Consider the following 17,590-nt stretch of genomic DNA (forward strand, 5'->3'; position numbering starts at 1 on the left):
CACAGCTTGTGAGTTTGAGCCCCACATCAGGCTCTGTGCTGAAGCTCAGAGCCTGGAGGCCCGTTTTGGAATCTGTCTCCCTCTCTCTGCCCCTCTCCTGTTCACGTTCTGTCTCTCTCTCAAAAATAAATAAACATTAAAAAAAATTTTAAATATTATTTTAAGTACAGCACTGGAAAATATACTCATTATACTGCGCATATAATATGCAGCATTTGTTTTTATTGTTATACTTGGTGTTGTTACTGAATCAATCAAGCTATCTTACAAATTAGAAATACAGTGTTCAGGGATGAACTTTTTATTCTATATTCTTGTTACAGAATAAGAAAAAAGGGGCGCCTGGGTGGCGCAGTCGGTTGAGCGTCCGACTTCAGCCAGGTCACAATCTCGCGGTCCGTGAGTTCGAGCCCCGCGTCAGGCTCTGGGCTGATGGCTCGGAGCCTGGAGCCTGTTTCCGATTCTGTGTCTCCCTCTCTCTCTGCCCCTCCCCCGTTCATGCTCTGTCTCTCTCTGTCACAAAAATAAATAAACGTTGAAAAAAAAATTTAAAAAAAAAAAAAGAAATGAGTGGGAATAGCTGGTCACAAATTTTATGACAGTTTTCATAGTCAGAATAAGAAATTAAGGGAGGAAGAATAAGAGTAAATACCTGCCAACAAATGTCCAGCAATACTATTTCCATTTGAAGTAACAAGAAAGTAAACGTATTGAAAGATAAGTAATGCATCCAAATGTATCAATCAAGTCAGCTGCTTGTGATTTTTTTTTTTCTTTCTTTAAATCAACAAAGGCAACTGACATTACCACCTTGTTCTTAAACAGGAAGATAACTGGGAATGACGGCTAAAATATTAACTTAAATTTTGCTTTGTCGAACTCTTTAATTTAAGAAACTAAATATTTAAATATGATTCCTATTATCAGCATTTAATAGCTAATAATCATTACTCAAATTAGTGTTCCATTAATGTTAGTTAAATTAACAACTTGCCAAAAAAAGAAATGTTCTAAGTTTGAGAAAATTACTATTTCAAGGCCAGAAAGGTAGCTCTGGATCCACATGACCATTTTTAAGATTAGGACATAGCAAGTAGCAAGAATGTTTACAGGCATTAAGATTTAATTCCTCAGTAGCCCTGAGGGCTTAGTGCTAATATTATTGATTCCCCAAAGTGGATACAGTATTTATGTTCAAATCCTCACATCTCAGGATTCAAGTAAATAATCTGTGTCAATTACTTTTGAAATTACTGCCAAAAGATTAATTAAAAAAAAATCTGATTAAGCTTGCTTCCCAACTTTTAACCCTTATTCTGATCATGACCATTCATTACAAAATCCATTCACTTTATCCCTAGTGGAAGCAAATTATTTGATTATAACCCTCTATCACCTAAATACACTTCCTGTCCCTAGACCTGCAAAGTTAGCAACATCAAGTACAGAACACCTAAGAAGGTAGAAGAGGTAAAAAGGCATAGAGACCTTGGGTAGTCCCTCGGTTCTGTATAATTCTTAGCAGCACAATAACAAATGAGCAATGACAGACACCAATTGTCCTAATCTAGGTCAATACAACAGCCAAAATAGTTTGTAAACACTTTCTTTGGCTCTTCCTGGAGATCAACACTGTTCTGATTAAATAGCATGAGAAAAACTTAACAGCAACCAAAGTGTTCAACAATATTTACTTATTTAACATCTTTTACCCAAAAATCTAAAACCTGTAGTAAAAATAATACTAATCATAACTCAGTAACTGAGAAGGGTAGGTACTAACAAAAACTGTAAAGGCCAAGAACAGAAATTAGGGGTGTGTGCTACTGAATATTTGTGAGCTAAAGACTGTTGCCTTATATAGCTCCGAGTACATAAAATGAAGTGTTCTCTATTCTCCTTTAACAAACCCAAACTTAGGCACAAGAACTCACTGTTAACAGGATATTACCTACTCTTACCATGTTTTAATTTGTTAAAATTTGATTTTTACAAGACAGTGTTTAGAAAATGATCTTACCCACAGAAAATTATAGTGACATAATTACAGTATTAATATTACATGATTAATATTGTTTATTTTAAATATTAGAAGTGTATACTATCACATATACCAATTATTTGAGTTGTCTTTCCATTTGAGGTGAAAGGTTGACGCTAAGCTATACACACCATCTTCCTTGTGACTAAAAGCTGAATTTGAAAGACATATACCTAAGGAAGTTGCAATATGTAGCCACGAATCTGTGTAAGTGTGCCAAGTTAGTGAACCTATGAAAGGACTGAAGTCCTGTCTTTAGCCTCCTTAGCACCACGTTCCAACTGAGTTAACTGGTTCAAACTGTTAGATAAGACAGTGGTAACTAAAGGAATAGGAACAAAGAAAGGTTATATTTCATCATCTTAAGGTTTTACAGAGATGACGCAGGTTTACGATTCAAATTCCCACCTCCTGAAAAACAATATGCTTAAATAACTCAACTCTCAAATCACAGAAATGCAGTAATCTTAAATTATTCTAAAGACTTAAGAAAATAACCAAAAATGGATGTTCACTGTGAGGAATGCATAGCTATATGAAATACAGCTATACAAAAAATAGAGAATTCAGTAAAACATAACATTTTTAAAGCAAAAAAGTTATTTGTTTGGAATTCACATCAGTAGTGGCTAACTGGATAAATGCTAAAGATTTACATTCAAGTGCTTGAAAGATTACTGCAGAGAAATTCGATTACTAAAAATCTTTGCTCAGATGCCTCTCAGGCTTATAAAGATGAGATGATGCATGAACCACCAATAGTGGTATTTAAACCCCAATCACTTTCAAGATGCGATATATAGCTGTTAAGACATTCCAGAAGTGGGTTCACTGACACTAAAAATGGTAGATATATACTTAAAAAAAGAAAAAAAAGACCTCATACAGTCTGCTGGCATTTCATACCAACCATTGGAGGAGGTAGTAAAGTGTTGGAATTTAAAACACAAGGTCAGCACTAACTGTAAACATTTCTAAAGCACTGTATGTAATTCTTTAAAACATTAGTGAAAACTAGAAGTCATATAAAAGAATTTAAAAAAGCAAAAAATAGAAATATTTAGTGAATTTACTCAAATGAAGAAAGCTTAAATGATACAGAACTGAAAATATTAGAAATCTATATACAATAAAAAGTGAATATAAATTAGCTAACTCCACGGACATTTCTAGTTAAGCATTCATACAAATACATATTCACCTTTTCTTTTATATAGGAATAACACATACACACATGACACAATGATTCTGGCAAAGAAAAATCAGAGATACTAAAAATATTCTCAAGTTTTAAAAATGGTATGGAGTAAGTTTTAGCAACAACGTTCTACATGAATGGAAACCCCTGATTTAATTCCATGATTTTATCATGCCAGAGCATGTTTGATGTTAATTTTTTAAACAGATATTCATATCATACACATTGGCTTATTAATAATTAAGGCATCTTGTATACACAGTATCTCAGTGTGGACAACAAATTTCTAGTACTGATTATTTTCTATGACGTTTTAAACTTGCAAAGTCTTTTCAAAATAAGAAAATAGCTGCACACACTTAACTGTTTTCTTATAAAACACAATCTTCAAAAAAGTAACGATGATTGGTCTTTGTGATTCCTAGTGATAAGTACTGTCTTCTTTCTGACATAGTATAAATTATATTCTTATGCAGTATTGCATTAAGACCCAGTAGTTCTTAAACAATGTTACCAAATAACCATATAAGTCCCAAATGCAGCAAAGGGGAACAATCTTCATAGTGCACTTTCACCTCATTGAAGTTGAAGCTGCTCCTTTTGTACATTTTTCCACTTCAATGTGAAGCAGATTGTTAGGGTTTCATTAGTGGTTTCACGTGTGGCTTTTTAAGAAAAAAAAAAGTTTTGATTTCTTCCACAGTTCACAGTTCTCAAAGGAGACTTTTTTTTTTTTTTTTTTTTGGAAATCTTAGTCTGGGGACGTTTTGAATAATCAAATGCTCTTTTTAGTAGATAGTCTCTCAATGCAACTGCAATAAATAAGCATCTACATCCTTAGGGAAAAAAAACAAAACATTCCATTAGCAGGTATAGTAAATATATATAAACACATCCAATTCTCTTTTTTTTGTCACTTGATTTGCTTAAGCTTCCTTTCGTGATCTTTTGAGGGTAAAAAAATGGGTCTTACTCAACTTTTAGCTGCATTTGCTTAGCACAGGGCCTGGCACACAGCACATACTCCGTAAGTGTCTGTTAAGTGCTGAGTGTTTGGTTCCTGTGATCAAACAACTCTGCTTTTATAGCTACACAAGATCATTAAATCATTCCCAGCAATTCCTTCAGCACCATATAAACCACAGGCCAGCGTGATGACAGCCTTTCTGATTCCCACCCTTGACAAATTACAGTGGAGAGTTTAATATTGTAAAAGAGGTTTTATCATAGGGTAAGGAACTTCACAGAGCTTTCAATCACTCAATGTTGTCTTCAATAATAAATACAGTATTGTAAAGTTATATTTACGATAAAGCTTCTCTCTTTATAAAAAATTCTAATTGAAAGCAAATTTCTAAGGAGGTAATATTTTTTCAGTACTACTACCAAGAATGCAAGGTGTCTCCAGAACAAGGTGATATATGATGTATGTTCTGTAAGTACTCCATTTTCTATCAACTTTACTTCATTTTTCCATTATCAAAAGAACAACAAACTAAAACAACAAAAAACTGGAAAATTGATTTTTATGAGATTTTCATCATTAAGAATTCTACAGAGTAAAATTATACACAGTGGTAACACACTTGTTTGATACATCATTTTGCTTCTTTTCTGAGGGTATCCAAGGAGAATTTTACAGGTAAATCCACAACATAATTCCTCTTATTTAGAATACTGTATTTTTTTTTAACTAAAGAATGCTTGTATATTTTTGACTAATGCCCATTTATGATAGCACTATGCCCAGTAAAAGGTGCAAATATTTCTTAACAGTGACTTCTTTTTTGCACTTATATTTTAATTACTAATGGTTTCTGGAGTTTAAATGTTAAAATCCAGGGGCGCCTGGGTGGCGCAGTCGGTTGGGCGTCCGACTTCAGCCAGGTCATGATCTCGCGGTCCGTGAGTTCGAGCCCCGCGTCGGGCTCTGGGCTGATGGCTCAGAGCCTGGAGCCTGTTTCCGATTCTGTGTCTCCCTCTCTCTCTGCCCCTCCCCCGTTCATGCTCTGTCTCTCTCTGTCCCAAAAATAAATAAAAATGTTAAAAAAAAATCCAAACTAGCAACATATCTTTCCCTTTAAGAGACAAGCAAATAAAAAAAAAAAAAAAAAGAGACAAGCAAATAAATAACAATGTCAAATTCATTGTGATTGGAACATTTACTTCCCCAAAAGCAGAACACTTGCAAAAACCAAGTAAAAAATAAGCCTGAAATCATATGATTACATTCCTCACCCCTTGCTTCCTGTGTGTGACTATCTTTTCAGATGCCTTGCTAACTTGGGTTAACTTTTTCTCTAATTGGAACTAGTTCATTAAATTCCCTCTAGCGCATCATTTCCATAGCTGTATCTGAAACACACTGAAAGGCTAATTCCTGTGTCCCTTGTCAAAGTTATATTCATATCCAGATGACCTTAAGCATTTACAAATATGAAATTAACTTTAGACCTCATTTGAATAGTATTGTATTGGATATTTGAAAGACATCATTTATGAATGCATAATACTAATACATCATTTCTAATATTTAATTAAGATTAAATACAGATTTTTAAGCTTAACTTTTAAAAAAAAATTTTTTTTTTTTAACATTTATTTATTTTTGAGACAGAGAGAGACAGAGCATGAACGGGGGAGGGGCAGGGAGAGAGGGAGACACAGAATCGGAAGCAGGCTCCAGGCTCTGAGCCATCAGCCCAGAGCCTGACGCGGGGCTCGAACTCACGGACCGCGAGATCGTCACCTGAGCTGAATTGGACGCTCAACCAACTGAGCCACCCAGGCGCCCCTAAGCTTAACTTTTTTTTAAGTTTATCCATCTTGACAGAGAGAGAGCTCAAGCAGGGGAGGGGGCAGAGAGGAAGGGAGAGGATCCCAAGCAGGCTCTGCACTGCCAGTGCAGAACCTGATGTGGGGCTTGAACCCACAAAATGTGAGATCATAACCTGAGCTGAAATCAAGAGTTGGAGGCTGAACCGGCTGAGCCACCCAGCCTCCCCAAACTTAACTTTATAAGCTTAAATGTTGATTACCTTGGCTATGTTACCAGTATATCCTGGAACCAAAGTAAGATGATTTTCCTGTTCCCATAATCCACTTAATTGCTGCTTTAAAATCTGAATATTTCTATGAGGAAAAAAAGAGAGAAAATCCAAATATAAGAATATGTATTTAGTAAATATACTTAATGAACACAGGTTTTTAAGATTTCAAGTATTTATCAGAGAAAATTGTACCGTTTGAAGCCAAGCAACTCTTTACAATGATACTTGTTAGTTATGGAAATTAAAAGATTACTTATTTGTTAAAGCAGGAAAGAAAACTAGGTACTTGGAGCATTTGGACAACCTCTTCCTGGGTATGAAGTGGGAAATTTTTGAGAGCCTAAAGAGAAAATTATGGACTTTAATCAAACTGTTGGGGGGATATTTTTTTGCAGCTTCATGATAATCTGGCTCATTTGGTAGAACACCCACAGAATTTTACATCAAGGCAATATTCAAATTATGATAATTATAGTACATAATCATCCAACTGAATTTTCAGGTTAATGTCTAGGTAGTCAAAAGACGCTACAGGATGCTTCGATCTCTGTGCCTCAATACTTAATCCACCAAAAGCTCTCTCTCTCTTCCTCCCTTACTCATTATAACAGATATGAGGGTTAAATCACTGCTTTGCTTTTTCCTCCTAAAATTACATGTAAGGTTCTGCCAGAAAAAGAGATACATGGGGTTACTGGGCTCTGGAATTCAACTTCCATATGTAATTTTCACATGTGAACACTATTCCAATTTATTATTGCTCTGAAAACGAAGAAAATAATTATTATTTAATGGTGATCATGGAATAGAATTATTACCTAGCTTAATCAAACTGCTTTTCTGAAAAAATTTTTAGTAGCCAGAATTTATTTATTTATTTTTTCTGTTTTTTTATTTATTTTTATTTATTTTTTGTTTTTTCCTTATGTATGTCTTTCCTCCTGTCATATATTTTTGTTTTTATTTTATTTTTGCAATATATATATTTTTTTATATGAAATTTATTGACAAATTGGTTTCCATACAAAATGAACAAATCAGGAGACTATAGATGCTGGAGAGGATGTGGAGAAACAGGAACCCTCTTGCACTGTTGGTGGGAATGCAAATTGGTGCAGCCGCTCAGAATTTATTTTTAAAGATATACTCACCCATCATTTATAATTTCTGTTTTGGATGATAGTTCTGACCACCACCTTTTTATGACTGCTTGAAGCCAGTTTAAACCAACTATTATATATCTGAAATGACATTTTGTTACAAAATTCAAGTGCTTTCACACAAGAAGCTTTTACCAAAAAAGATACACTCCCCCCACTTCAAAACACACACACACACACACACACACACACACACACACACACACACACACACTTTCCCCTTTAAAAATTTTATTTTGCTGCTTTCAAAAGCTGTATTTTATGTAAGTTGTTTATAGATGCTTTTGTAATTATTCTTCAGTCATCTCATGTTCTTTTCCTAATTGGATTAAAAGCTCTCTGAAAACAGACACCATTCATGTCTCATGTAGCTCAATCTATCACTATATACACGCAAGAAACAAAATCAAGGATGTTGAAAGAGAAAAGTGAATTGAGAGATTAGCACTTACTCTTCGAATTTGCTTTTAAGTAAGGACTTGACTAGAGGCAACAAATCTACACAGCAGCCAAGTGAGATGTACTGTTTTTCCTCCTGTAAACTAAAATAAATACTAAGTTGTAAAAATATGAACAGGTCATCTGCCCTTCTATTTAAACTTACTTTTTTTCTGAAAAATATTATTTTTACCTATTGGTGAGCACAGGAAGGCAATCCACGACAACTCCAAGATCTTCTATCCTGTGGGTACAAAACTGCTTAGAGAACAGATTTCCTTGTTTATACCCTTCACACTGCTTTTGAGAAATTTACTCATTCAACAAATGATCTGAGTCTCTCTGATGAGCCAGGTGCTGGGGATACAGCAGTAAACAAAGAGAAAGGACATGTATTTCAGAGTAGGATGTGGGAGAGGGCAGAAACAGACAATAAACAAACAAGTAAAATATATACAGCATGTTGATAGTAGTAAGTGCTATGGAAAAAAAATAAAACCAGAAAGATTGGGAGTGAAGAAATGTATATATTTTTAATGTTTATTTATTTTTGAGAGAGAGAGAGAGAGAGAGAGAGAGAGAGAGAGAGAGAGAGAGCGCGCGCGCGCAAGCAGGGGAGGGGCAGAGAGAGAGGGAAACAGAATCCAAAGCAGGCTCTAGGCTCCAAGCTGTCAGCCCTGAGTCCAATGAGGGGCTTGAACCCTCGAACTGTGAGATCATGACCTGAGCTGAAGTCGGACACTCAACCAACTGAGCCATCCAGACGCCCCAAGAAATGTTTTTTAATAAGGTGGTCAGGGAAGGCCTCATTAAGGTACTGTTTGAGAAGAGACTTGAATACACTGAAAAAGGCCATGATTAAAGTTTTCGCTCAAAGGGGACTTTTTTTTTTAATTTTTTTGAAGTTTTTATTTATTTCTGAGAGACAGAGAGAGACAGAGTGCAAGCAGGGGAGGGGCAGAGAGAGAGGGAGACACAGAATCAGAAGCAGGCTCCAGGCTCAGAGCTGACAGCACAGAGCCTGACACAGGGCTCGAACTCATGAACTGCGAGATCATGACCTGAGCTGAAGTCAGACGCTTAACTGACTGAGCCACCCAGGCGCCCCGCTCAAAGGGGATTTTTAAAAAGTTATTCTCCCCATACTGGTATCTCTTAGTTTTATATTGTAAAAATTTTAGAGAAGGTAATAGTTTTGTTCAATATGATGAAACCAATGGTTTTCTGTATTTTGTTTACTCTTAGATTGGTGATAAATGTAATTTAAACTATATTGTTACTAGTGAAGCTAAATATAAGAAGTTTAAAATTTTACCCAGTATAACATAAGAAAGAGACACTTCAAGACAAAACACTGGAAATTGCTTTAACTGAACAAAAGCATAAAAGGTCACACTTACCTCACCAAATAGGCTACAAGTTCACTTATACTTCTCTTTCTCCAGAACGTTAAAGCTACATTCAATCTCAAATTCCTGCTGAACAAAACCTGTGCCATTGTTTCATGGTCCTGAGAAACCTGAAAGGCAGTAATCTAATTTGTTAAAAAGCACATTGAAACATGACATGAAACCATTTTTTTTCAATTAAATGATTCTGGTAGACATATTTTTAAATTATGCAGAGGTGACTCCTTTTACTGCCCCCTGCCAAAGCAATGTTGCAGTTAAACACAGTAAACAAATGATCTGAATAAATTTAGGACCTGTTCGTTTTTTATCAATACTTTTTATTTGCTACCATTTTCTTTTTAAATCTCACCAATTTATAAAATAAATTATATTTAGCTCACCTATAAGCCTGGGATTTAATTTATAATGTGGATTAAAGGAAAAAGTAAATATGTATAGGCTAGTCACTATCAACTGAATAACATGAGAAGGAAACCACAAAAATTCAGTCATGACCAATATTTAAATTCATTTTTTCTTATATAAGATAGTAATACATTCCTGTTGTAAAAAGTTCAAATAGCACAGGACTGTATCAAATAAAAAGTAAATAATCTCTATCTGCCCACAAAAAATCTAGTATCACTCCCTAGAAGTGTTAACTGTTAACCACAGTTAACAGACTGGTATGTATCTTTAAAAAACCATTTTCTAGACAGAGACAAATTAGATATACAAAATTAAAATATTACAATATTGTGTTTTTGAAAACCTTGTTTTTCACTTATATGCACTTGTACAAATATTTCTGTAAGATTAATTTTAGAACTGGAACAACGAGATCCATTTTTAAAAAATAACAGATTAAGATATAATTCACATACCATAAAACTTAACCACTTAAAATGTACAATTCAGTAGATTTTAGTATATGCATGGAGTTGTGCAACTGTTATCACGATCAGTTTTTTTTTTTAATTTTTTTAAACATTTATTTATTATTGAGAGACAGAGCGTGAACAGGGGAGGGTCAGAGAGAGGGAGACACAGAATCTGAAGCAGCTCCAGGCTCTGAGCTGTCAGCATAGAGCCCAACGCGGGGCTCGAACTCACGGACCGTGAGATCATGCCCTGAGCTGAAGTTGGATGCTCAACCGACTGAGCCACCTAGGCGCCCCTATCACGATCAGTTTTAATCAACATTTTCATCATGTCTAAAAGAAACCCTGGACTCCATTCTTCCTTCTTGCCAGCCCCTGACAACCATTAATCAACTTTTTGACTCTATGACTTTACCTAGACAGTTCATATAAATTGAATTATACAACAGTTAGCCTTTTTGATATGGCTTCTTTCACACAGTATAATGTTTTCAAGGTTTATATATAGTGTAGTATATGTATTGGTACTTCACTCCTTTATAATGGTCAAATAATACTCCACTGTATGGTTTTACTTAACAATGTTTAATTTTCCATCTTTCTTTTATCTTATCGTTATTTTCTACTTGAGAAAGAGCATGTGTGTGTGAGCAGAGGAGAGGGAGAAAGAGGGAGAGAGAAGGAGAGAGAGGGAGAGGGAGGGAGAGGGAGGAAGAGAGAGAGACAGGGAGAGGGAGAGACAGTGAGAGAGAGAGGGAGAGGGGAAGAGGGAGGGAGGGAGAGGAAGAGAGGGAGAGGGAGAGGGGGAGAGGGAGAGGGGGAGAGGGAGAGGGGGAGAAGAAGAGGGAGAGGGAGAGAAGAAGAGGGAGAGGGAGAGAGGGAGAGGGAGAGGGAGAGAGGGAGAGAGGGAGAGAGGGAGAGGGAGAAGGAGAGAGAGAGAAACAGGCTCCATGCTCAGCACAGACCCTGATGCAGGGCTTGATCCCACAACCGTAGGATCATGACCCAAGCTGAAATCAACCGACTGAGCCACCTAGGCATCCCTCTTCTTATTTACCTGTATTTATTATCCTAAATGCAATGTTCATTTTCATTTACCTACACACTTAATATCATTTTAATCTAAAAAGATTTTCTGCTTGTATGCCACAGAAAGTGTTTTTCAAGTTGTCATGCCAGATAGAACAATACTAAGCGTACCAACTCATAGTAAAAGAAGTTAATGTTATGTATCCATCAAAAAATTGTAGAACCATTATTTAATTACATGGAAAAAAATCCAAATTTATTAAACTTAAAAATCAAGTAATCAAGCAACATGTATAACATGAAGAGAAAAAGATACATCAAAAATTTAACGTGATTATTTCGAAACGTTGAGATTATGAATAAGTTTTTCCTTTGAGTTTATTTTCTACAACATATACAATACACATGCGATAATATATAAACTCATGTTTATAAATTTTATCAAACTATTCCTTCAAATGACTATTTTTTAAGAACTTATTTGTGAAATTTCTTTTTTTTTTTTGTTTTTTTTTGTTTTTTAAGCCTATTTTGAGAGAGAGAGAGAGCAAGCACACCAGCAGGGGACAGACAGAAAGAGAGGGGGAGAGAAAGAATCCCAAGCAGGCTCTGCACTGTCATTGTGGAGCCTGATGCAGGGCTCAAGCTCACAAACTGTAAGATTATGACCTGAGCAGAAACCAAGAATCGAATGCTCAACTGATTGGGCCACCTAGGTGCGCCTCAAATGATCATTTTTATTTTATTTTTTTCAGTGTTTATTTTTGAAGACAGAGACAGAGCATGAGTGGGGGAGGGGCAGAGAGAGAGGGAGACACAGAATCCGAAGCAGGCTCCAGGCTCTGAGCTGTCAGCCCAGAGCCCAATGTGGGGGCATTAACCCACGAACCATGAGACCATGCCCTAAGCAAAGTCAGGCACTTAACCAACTGAGCCACCCAGGTGCCCCACAAATGATCATTTTTAAAAGAAAGCTGCTTTGTTTTTGTTTTTGAGGTGTTTTTTCATAAAACTCAACTACTGAAAGTATGTAATACAATACAATTTGTAATAAATTTATAAAATTATACAATCATCATCACAATCCAATTTTAGAGTATTTCTATCACCCAATATTCCCTTGAACTTGTTCAAACAACTAACTTTACCTGAGCTAGAAAAGCAGCAAATCTCAGGGGGTTTGCCTGAATGAAGCTTCCAATGGTAATTTTGAGAGTCAAACAAAATGTTCCTGGATAACTGACTTTGGTGGTCCACTGTTGAGGCAAGATTTCTTCTTTTCCTTTCCTTTAAATCTCTACTGGTCAACTTGCCATTTTGAATATTTATTGCAGCTTGTCAATCATTTCATTCTATCTCAGATATCATGACTTAATGAAATGGAATAACTACTGATTCAAATTTGATTAATCTAGAAAACTGGCTCAGGGAGTTACAATTACTTAAGTCTAAGTTCAGTGCACAGTGAATTACTCTGCTAGCAGAATATGACAAAGGAAAAAGCCAATAGTATAATAGGATAAAGTTAGCCTCATATAAGTGACTTACCTCAGAAAAAAACCCACTATATTTTGATGACGGGCTTTCCGTCTGTGAAGAACCAGAATCACTGGAGTTAAGCAAGTATGTTCGACTATCATGGCGTAATTTTTCAGGCAGGTGACCTGCACAAGCCAGTTCGTTTTCTTTATTTGCCATGTCACAGCCCCCACTTCTAGGGGACTGTTTTTTTCTATAACAAGGATTTGGAAAAGGATGATGCGCTTTCTTTCTGCGATAGATCACTTTACGTAGTTTATCTGGGCTTTTCACAGCTTGTCCAACTGTTCTGTAAAAAGAATTGATTTTTTTAAAATGAAAAAGAACCACATGAAAACCTTTACAACTTTTTAAGCAGAAAGATTCAATAGGCCACATTTTGTGATTACAATCCACTAAAATTAGAAGAAAATAGAATAAAAAAAAATCTTAACTCTTAGATTGACGAGGAAAATAAAAAGGAAATTACAAACCATCTAGAAAGCAATGAAAAAAATAATACTTTATACCAAATGAAACTGAAAAGGCATAATAACTAGATGCTTTTAAAATGAAATATTACAGGGGTGCCTGGGTGGCTCAGTTGGTTAAGCGTCCGACTTTGGCTATGGTCTCGTGGTTCTTGAGTTTGAGCCCTGTGGGGGCTCTGTGCTGACGGGTCAGAGCCTGGAACCTGCTTTGGATTCTGTGTCCCCTCTCTCTCTGCCCCTCCCTGACTCGCGCTCTGTCCTCTCTCTCTCTCAAAAATAAATAACATTAAAAAAAAAGGTTTTTTTAAATGAAATATTACAAAGAAAAATAATAAAATGAAATATTAGTTTGAATTGTGCAAATCTGAAATATATTTTAATGTATTATAAAAAAGAATACTTACTCTGATTAAACTTAAGTATATTTAATTTGTTTAAATAAGATGAAACACAATACAGCAAATCTCACAGTTCTGCATGGTGATTCTCAAACGTTTTGGCCTTGGGATGCCTTCCAACTCTTAAAATTATTGAAGTTTCAAAAGAATGTTTTTATGTGGCCAATATCTACTGATATTTACTGTATCAGACTCTAAAATTGAGAATACTTATTGATTCATTTAAGAAATAATAAGCTTGTCACATGTTAACACAGAGTATTTTGCAAAAGAAAAATCCTATCTTTTCCAAAACAAAACAAAATATAGTAAGAAGAATGGCACTGTTCTTTCTATTTGCTCAAAATTGTTAATATCTGGCCTAACAGAAGAAGCTGGATTCTCATATCCGACTCTGCATTCAGTCTCCAGTGGTATCAAATATGAAAACTACTGTACACTGGTAAGAGTGTAAAAATGAAAACGATGAATTAATGTTATTGTTATGAATATAGTTTTGACTTCACAAATTCCCTGAAAGGGCTTCAGGGAACCCCACTGTTATCGGATCACATTTTGAGAACAAGTAGTTTGCTAGAAAGTGCCTTTAAAGAATGAATGCCATTTTCACTACTTTCTGCTGTATGACCCTGAACTAATCACAAATCTTTAGTTTTTCTCATCAACTGTTAGGGGCAATGATACCTCTCTAGTAGGATTGCTGTAAGGATTAGAGATATTACTGATGTGTTTTGCACAGTGACTGGCACAAAGGAGCTGTTTGACAATAGTTACTTATAACAATAGAAGAGAATAATTAATGTTTTCCCTATTTTCACTATTACCCAGCTTTCAACATTTCTGTTTCCCACAAACTTTAAAGAAGCTCTTACCTATTTATGTAAGCAGCCAACTGTTTTGGAGATTTCTTAACCTGAAAAATAAAAGTAGATATAGTTATTAACAGCGTAATAAAGTTCTTTTGTGAAGCTATGTAAACTTTGTGATTGATATCAACAAATCTGAAATCTAATAGTTAAATTTTCCAGATTAAAGTTGTAGTCTCAATCTTTAGTTACAATACTCTATGTAGCTATATTTGACAAAGCAACATACTCATCTCCCTATTTTCTAGGTCACTAGTCATATATTATATTTGCATGGTACTTAAAGTACATTGACTTTTAATATCATTTAAAAGAAATTCTATCAGCATGAATGAGCCTTGCAGTGGTGAACCAAAAGCACCTCTGGGATTCCTCTTTAAAATTAAACTACCATATTTAAATGATATCTTATCAAAAATAGCATACTGTCCATAAAGTTTTTACAGCTTTTGGAATATAAATAATTTTCAGTATTTCATTAATTCTACCTAATTCTGGGAGACTAAGCAAATGGTCACCTTCCTGTTGTTTAAATAGTTTAATCAAAACTATCCATAGACTTAACAGTGTAAACTATCTGATGTACTGAATGACAACGTCTCCCCAGAATTCATGTTGAAATCCTAATGCCCAAAATGAATGATATTAGGAGGTGGGGCCTTTGGGAGGCGATTAGGTCATGAGGTGTCATCCTAATGAACGGGATTAGAGGCCTTGTAAAAGAGACCCCCGAGAGCTCTTTTAACCCTTCTACCATGTGAAGACAGCAGACAAGATAGACAACTATGAACCAGGAAATGAGCTCTAACCAGATACCAAATCAGCCAGGGCCTTTGTCTTGGAATTCCCAGTCTCCACAACTGTGAGAAATAACTTTCCACTGTTTATAAATCATCTCGTCTATGGTATTATGCTATAGCACCACGAACAGATTAAGATACTCTCTCACCCATTTCCCAGAAACCATGCACTTACCTCCTTCATGTTCTTATTAGTAAAATTAGAGATCCTTTTTCTAGGAAGATCAGTGGAATGATCCTCAATATTATTACAAAAGGTTCGTTTTTTAACATTGTGGGCCTCAGTTGCCATAATCTCTTAAATACCTAAACAACAAAACAAAAATAATAAATAGAAAATACAAAAAGCAAAAGAGCCTGATCATTTCCTTAACAGACACATAAAAATACAACACTATGTAAAAGAGGTTTATGAGTAAAGCAGAGGACATGGTTCTAATTTATACACTTTTTAACCTTAAACAGAGGAAACACAAGGCAGGGCATTCCAGGAAATTAGGCTCTTTCTGTTCTCATTCTTTAGTTGCAGCCAGTAAACAATAATATGGCATATATTTTTTGCCAATGCAACATGTCAATCTCCACATTTGCCCTATCACTAGTCATATATTAAATTTAAATTTATAGGTTATGAAATCAGGTCTATATAGTAAGTATCAATGACATCCAAATGTATAGATGTCTAGTTTTAGAATCAAAATCAGTGGGTCAAATACAACTATAAGCAGCCAGAGGAATAAAAATCAAATTATATATATATATATACATACATGACCTGTTTTATGTCTAATCCTTAAATTTTTCTTTCATTCTTACAGTTAGGTCTCCAGAGCTTTCCTCTCCCTTTGAAAAGCCATTCCACTATTTCTCAGTTCTTCAATTATATCCAAAGAGGGGGAGGAAATAGAGGCTATTACTTCCTATATGTAACAGAATAAATTACTGATTTACTGACTTGCACCCAGGTTTCACATAAGAAATTTATTTCAGCCCATGACCTGAATACAAGTTCCTCCCTTGTTCCTTTTTTCAACATTTACTGAGCATTCACTATATATGCCAGGCCCTGGAATTAATGTAGATGATGGACCAGAGATGCTGTTCTCAAGGATCACTTGGGAAGCTTTTAGAAAACATATCTTTCTGGGCCTTAATTTCAGACTGTAACTCAGCAGGTCTCTGGAGTGAAGCCCAAAGCAATTATATTTCTAAAAAAGCTCCACAGCATTTCTGATGCACCTCTTAGAAAAAAATCTGCCTTAGACAATTTTCCAAAAATACGCACAAACACACAAAAATGTGCAAATAATTTCAGGGTGTTCTATGATCTCCTGCCACTAATCCCTGGGCATCCCTTCTACCTGTAACCTCAGATTAAAAAACCTCTAGGATGTGAGGCGCCTGGGTGCCTCAGTTGGCTGAGCGTCCGACTTCGGCTCAGGTCATGATCTCACAGTTTGTGGTTTTGAGCCCCGCGTCAGGCTCTGTGCTGACGGCTCAGAGCCTGGAGCCTCCTTCAAATTCTGTGTCTCCTCCTCTCTCTGCCCCTCTCCTGCTTGCGCTCTCTCTCTCTCTCTCTCAATAATAAATAAACATTAAAAAAATTTTTTTAAAAACCTCTACGATGAGACTTTTTAAAAAAATAAATAATTGCAGTAACACGATAAACACCCTGACAGGACACTCATGTGAGGCAGCAAAGCTTCCCTGAGGAGAGACTTAAAGGATAAATAGCACATTGAAAAAATAGCATGAACAGAACTGAAAGGCATGAAGCAACACGGTTTGTTTGGCAATCTCTTAAGTAGATGCATGTGACTGGAGCTTAGGCTGGAGGTGGGTTGCAGCAGAGTGAAAAATGAGGCTGGAGAGATAGAAGCTAGATCATAAAGGATCTTTCGTACAAGGTAGAGATACTTATTAAAGATAATGGACTAAACATAGGCAATTATTTCTACCCTTCCCTGAAACCCCATTACAATGATAGTAAAGGATTTTTAAAGGCATAAAACTCATAATGACAAAGAGGAGTCGAGTCGATGGCAACAACATTTTGAAAACTGCAAAGCAGTTTTCAGACCTGACAAAGCCAAACCCTAAATCAGCAATGAGTAAAGGTTTAAAGCGGAATCCCCCAAAGGTTTAGGAGTTGGCAATATTGAGGACCTCAAGAAGTGAGGATAAATGCAGGCTTAAGAATAAGTAGAATGATTGAATATCCATTTAAGAAACATTTAGATCCCTAGATCCCTTTCCCAGTTCCAATAAAAGTTTTACAGTACAGAAAATTTAAAACAGAGTCCCTGGGATAGGAAATACCAAGCAGAAA

General features: G+C 35.7%; 1 protein-coding gene across 1 annotated transcript in view; it reads right to left on the bottom strand.

Annotated features, from left to right (window-relative positions):
* Window positions 1-3,233: 3,233 nt before the first annotated feature.
* KATNBL1 (katanin regulatory subunit B1 like 1) overlaps window positions 3,234-17,590 on the bottom strand; it is a 46,125-nt gene continuing 31,768 nt past the window's right edge. Inside the window, exons 2-10 of the mRNA XM_030318581.1 lie at window positions 15,437-15,567; window positions 14,468-14,508; window positions 12,737-13,016; window positions 9,288-9,406; window positions 8,081-8,131; window positions 7,902-7,991; window positions 7,441-7,530; window positions 6,278-6,371; window positions 3,234-4,075 (exon numbers count right to left, since the gene is read on the bottom strand). Of these exons, the coding sequence (XP_030174441.1) occupies window positions 4,043-4,075; window positions 6,278-6,371; window positions 7,441-7,530; window positions 7,902-7,991; window positions 8,081-8,131; window positions 9,288-9,406; window positions 12,737-13,016; window positions 14,468-14,508; window positions 15,437-15,553 (915 nt within the window). The 5' untranslated portion in view covers window positions 15,554-15,567 and the 3' untranslated portion in view covers window positions 3,234-4,042. The remainder of the gene's footprint in view (window positions 4,076-6,277; window positions 6,372-7,440; window positions 7,531-7,901; window positions 7,992-8,080; window positions 8,132-9,287; window positions 9,407-12,736; window positions 13,017-14,467; window positions 14,509-15,436; window positions 15,568-17,590) is intronic.

The sequence above is a fragment of the Lynx canadensis genome, chromosome B3, assembly GCF_007474595.2.
Source record: "Lynx canadensis isolate LIC74 chromosome B3, mLynCan4.pri.v2, whole genome shotgun sequence".
Classification (NCBI taxonomy): domain Eukaryota; kingdom Metazoa; phylum Chordata; class Mammalia; order Carnivora; family Felidae; genus Lynx; species Lynx canadensis.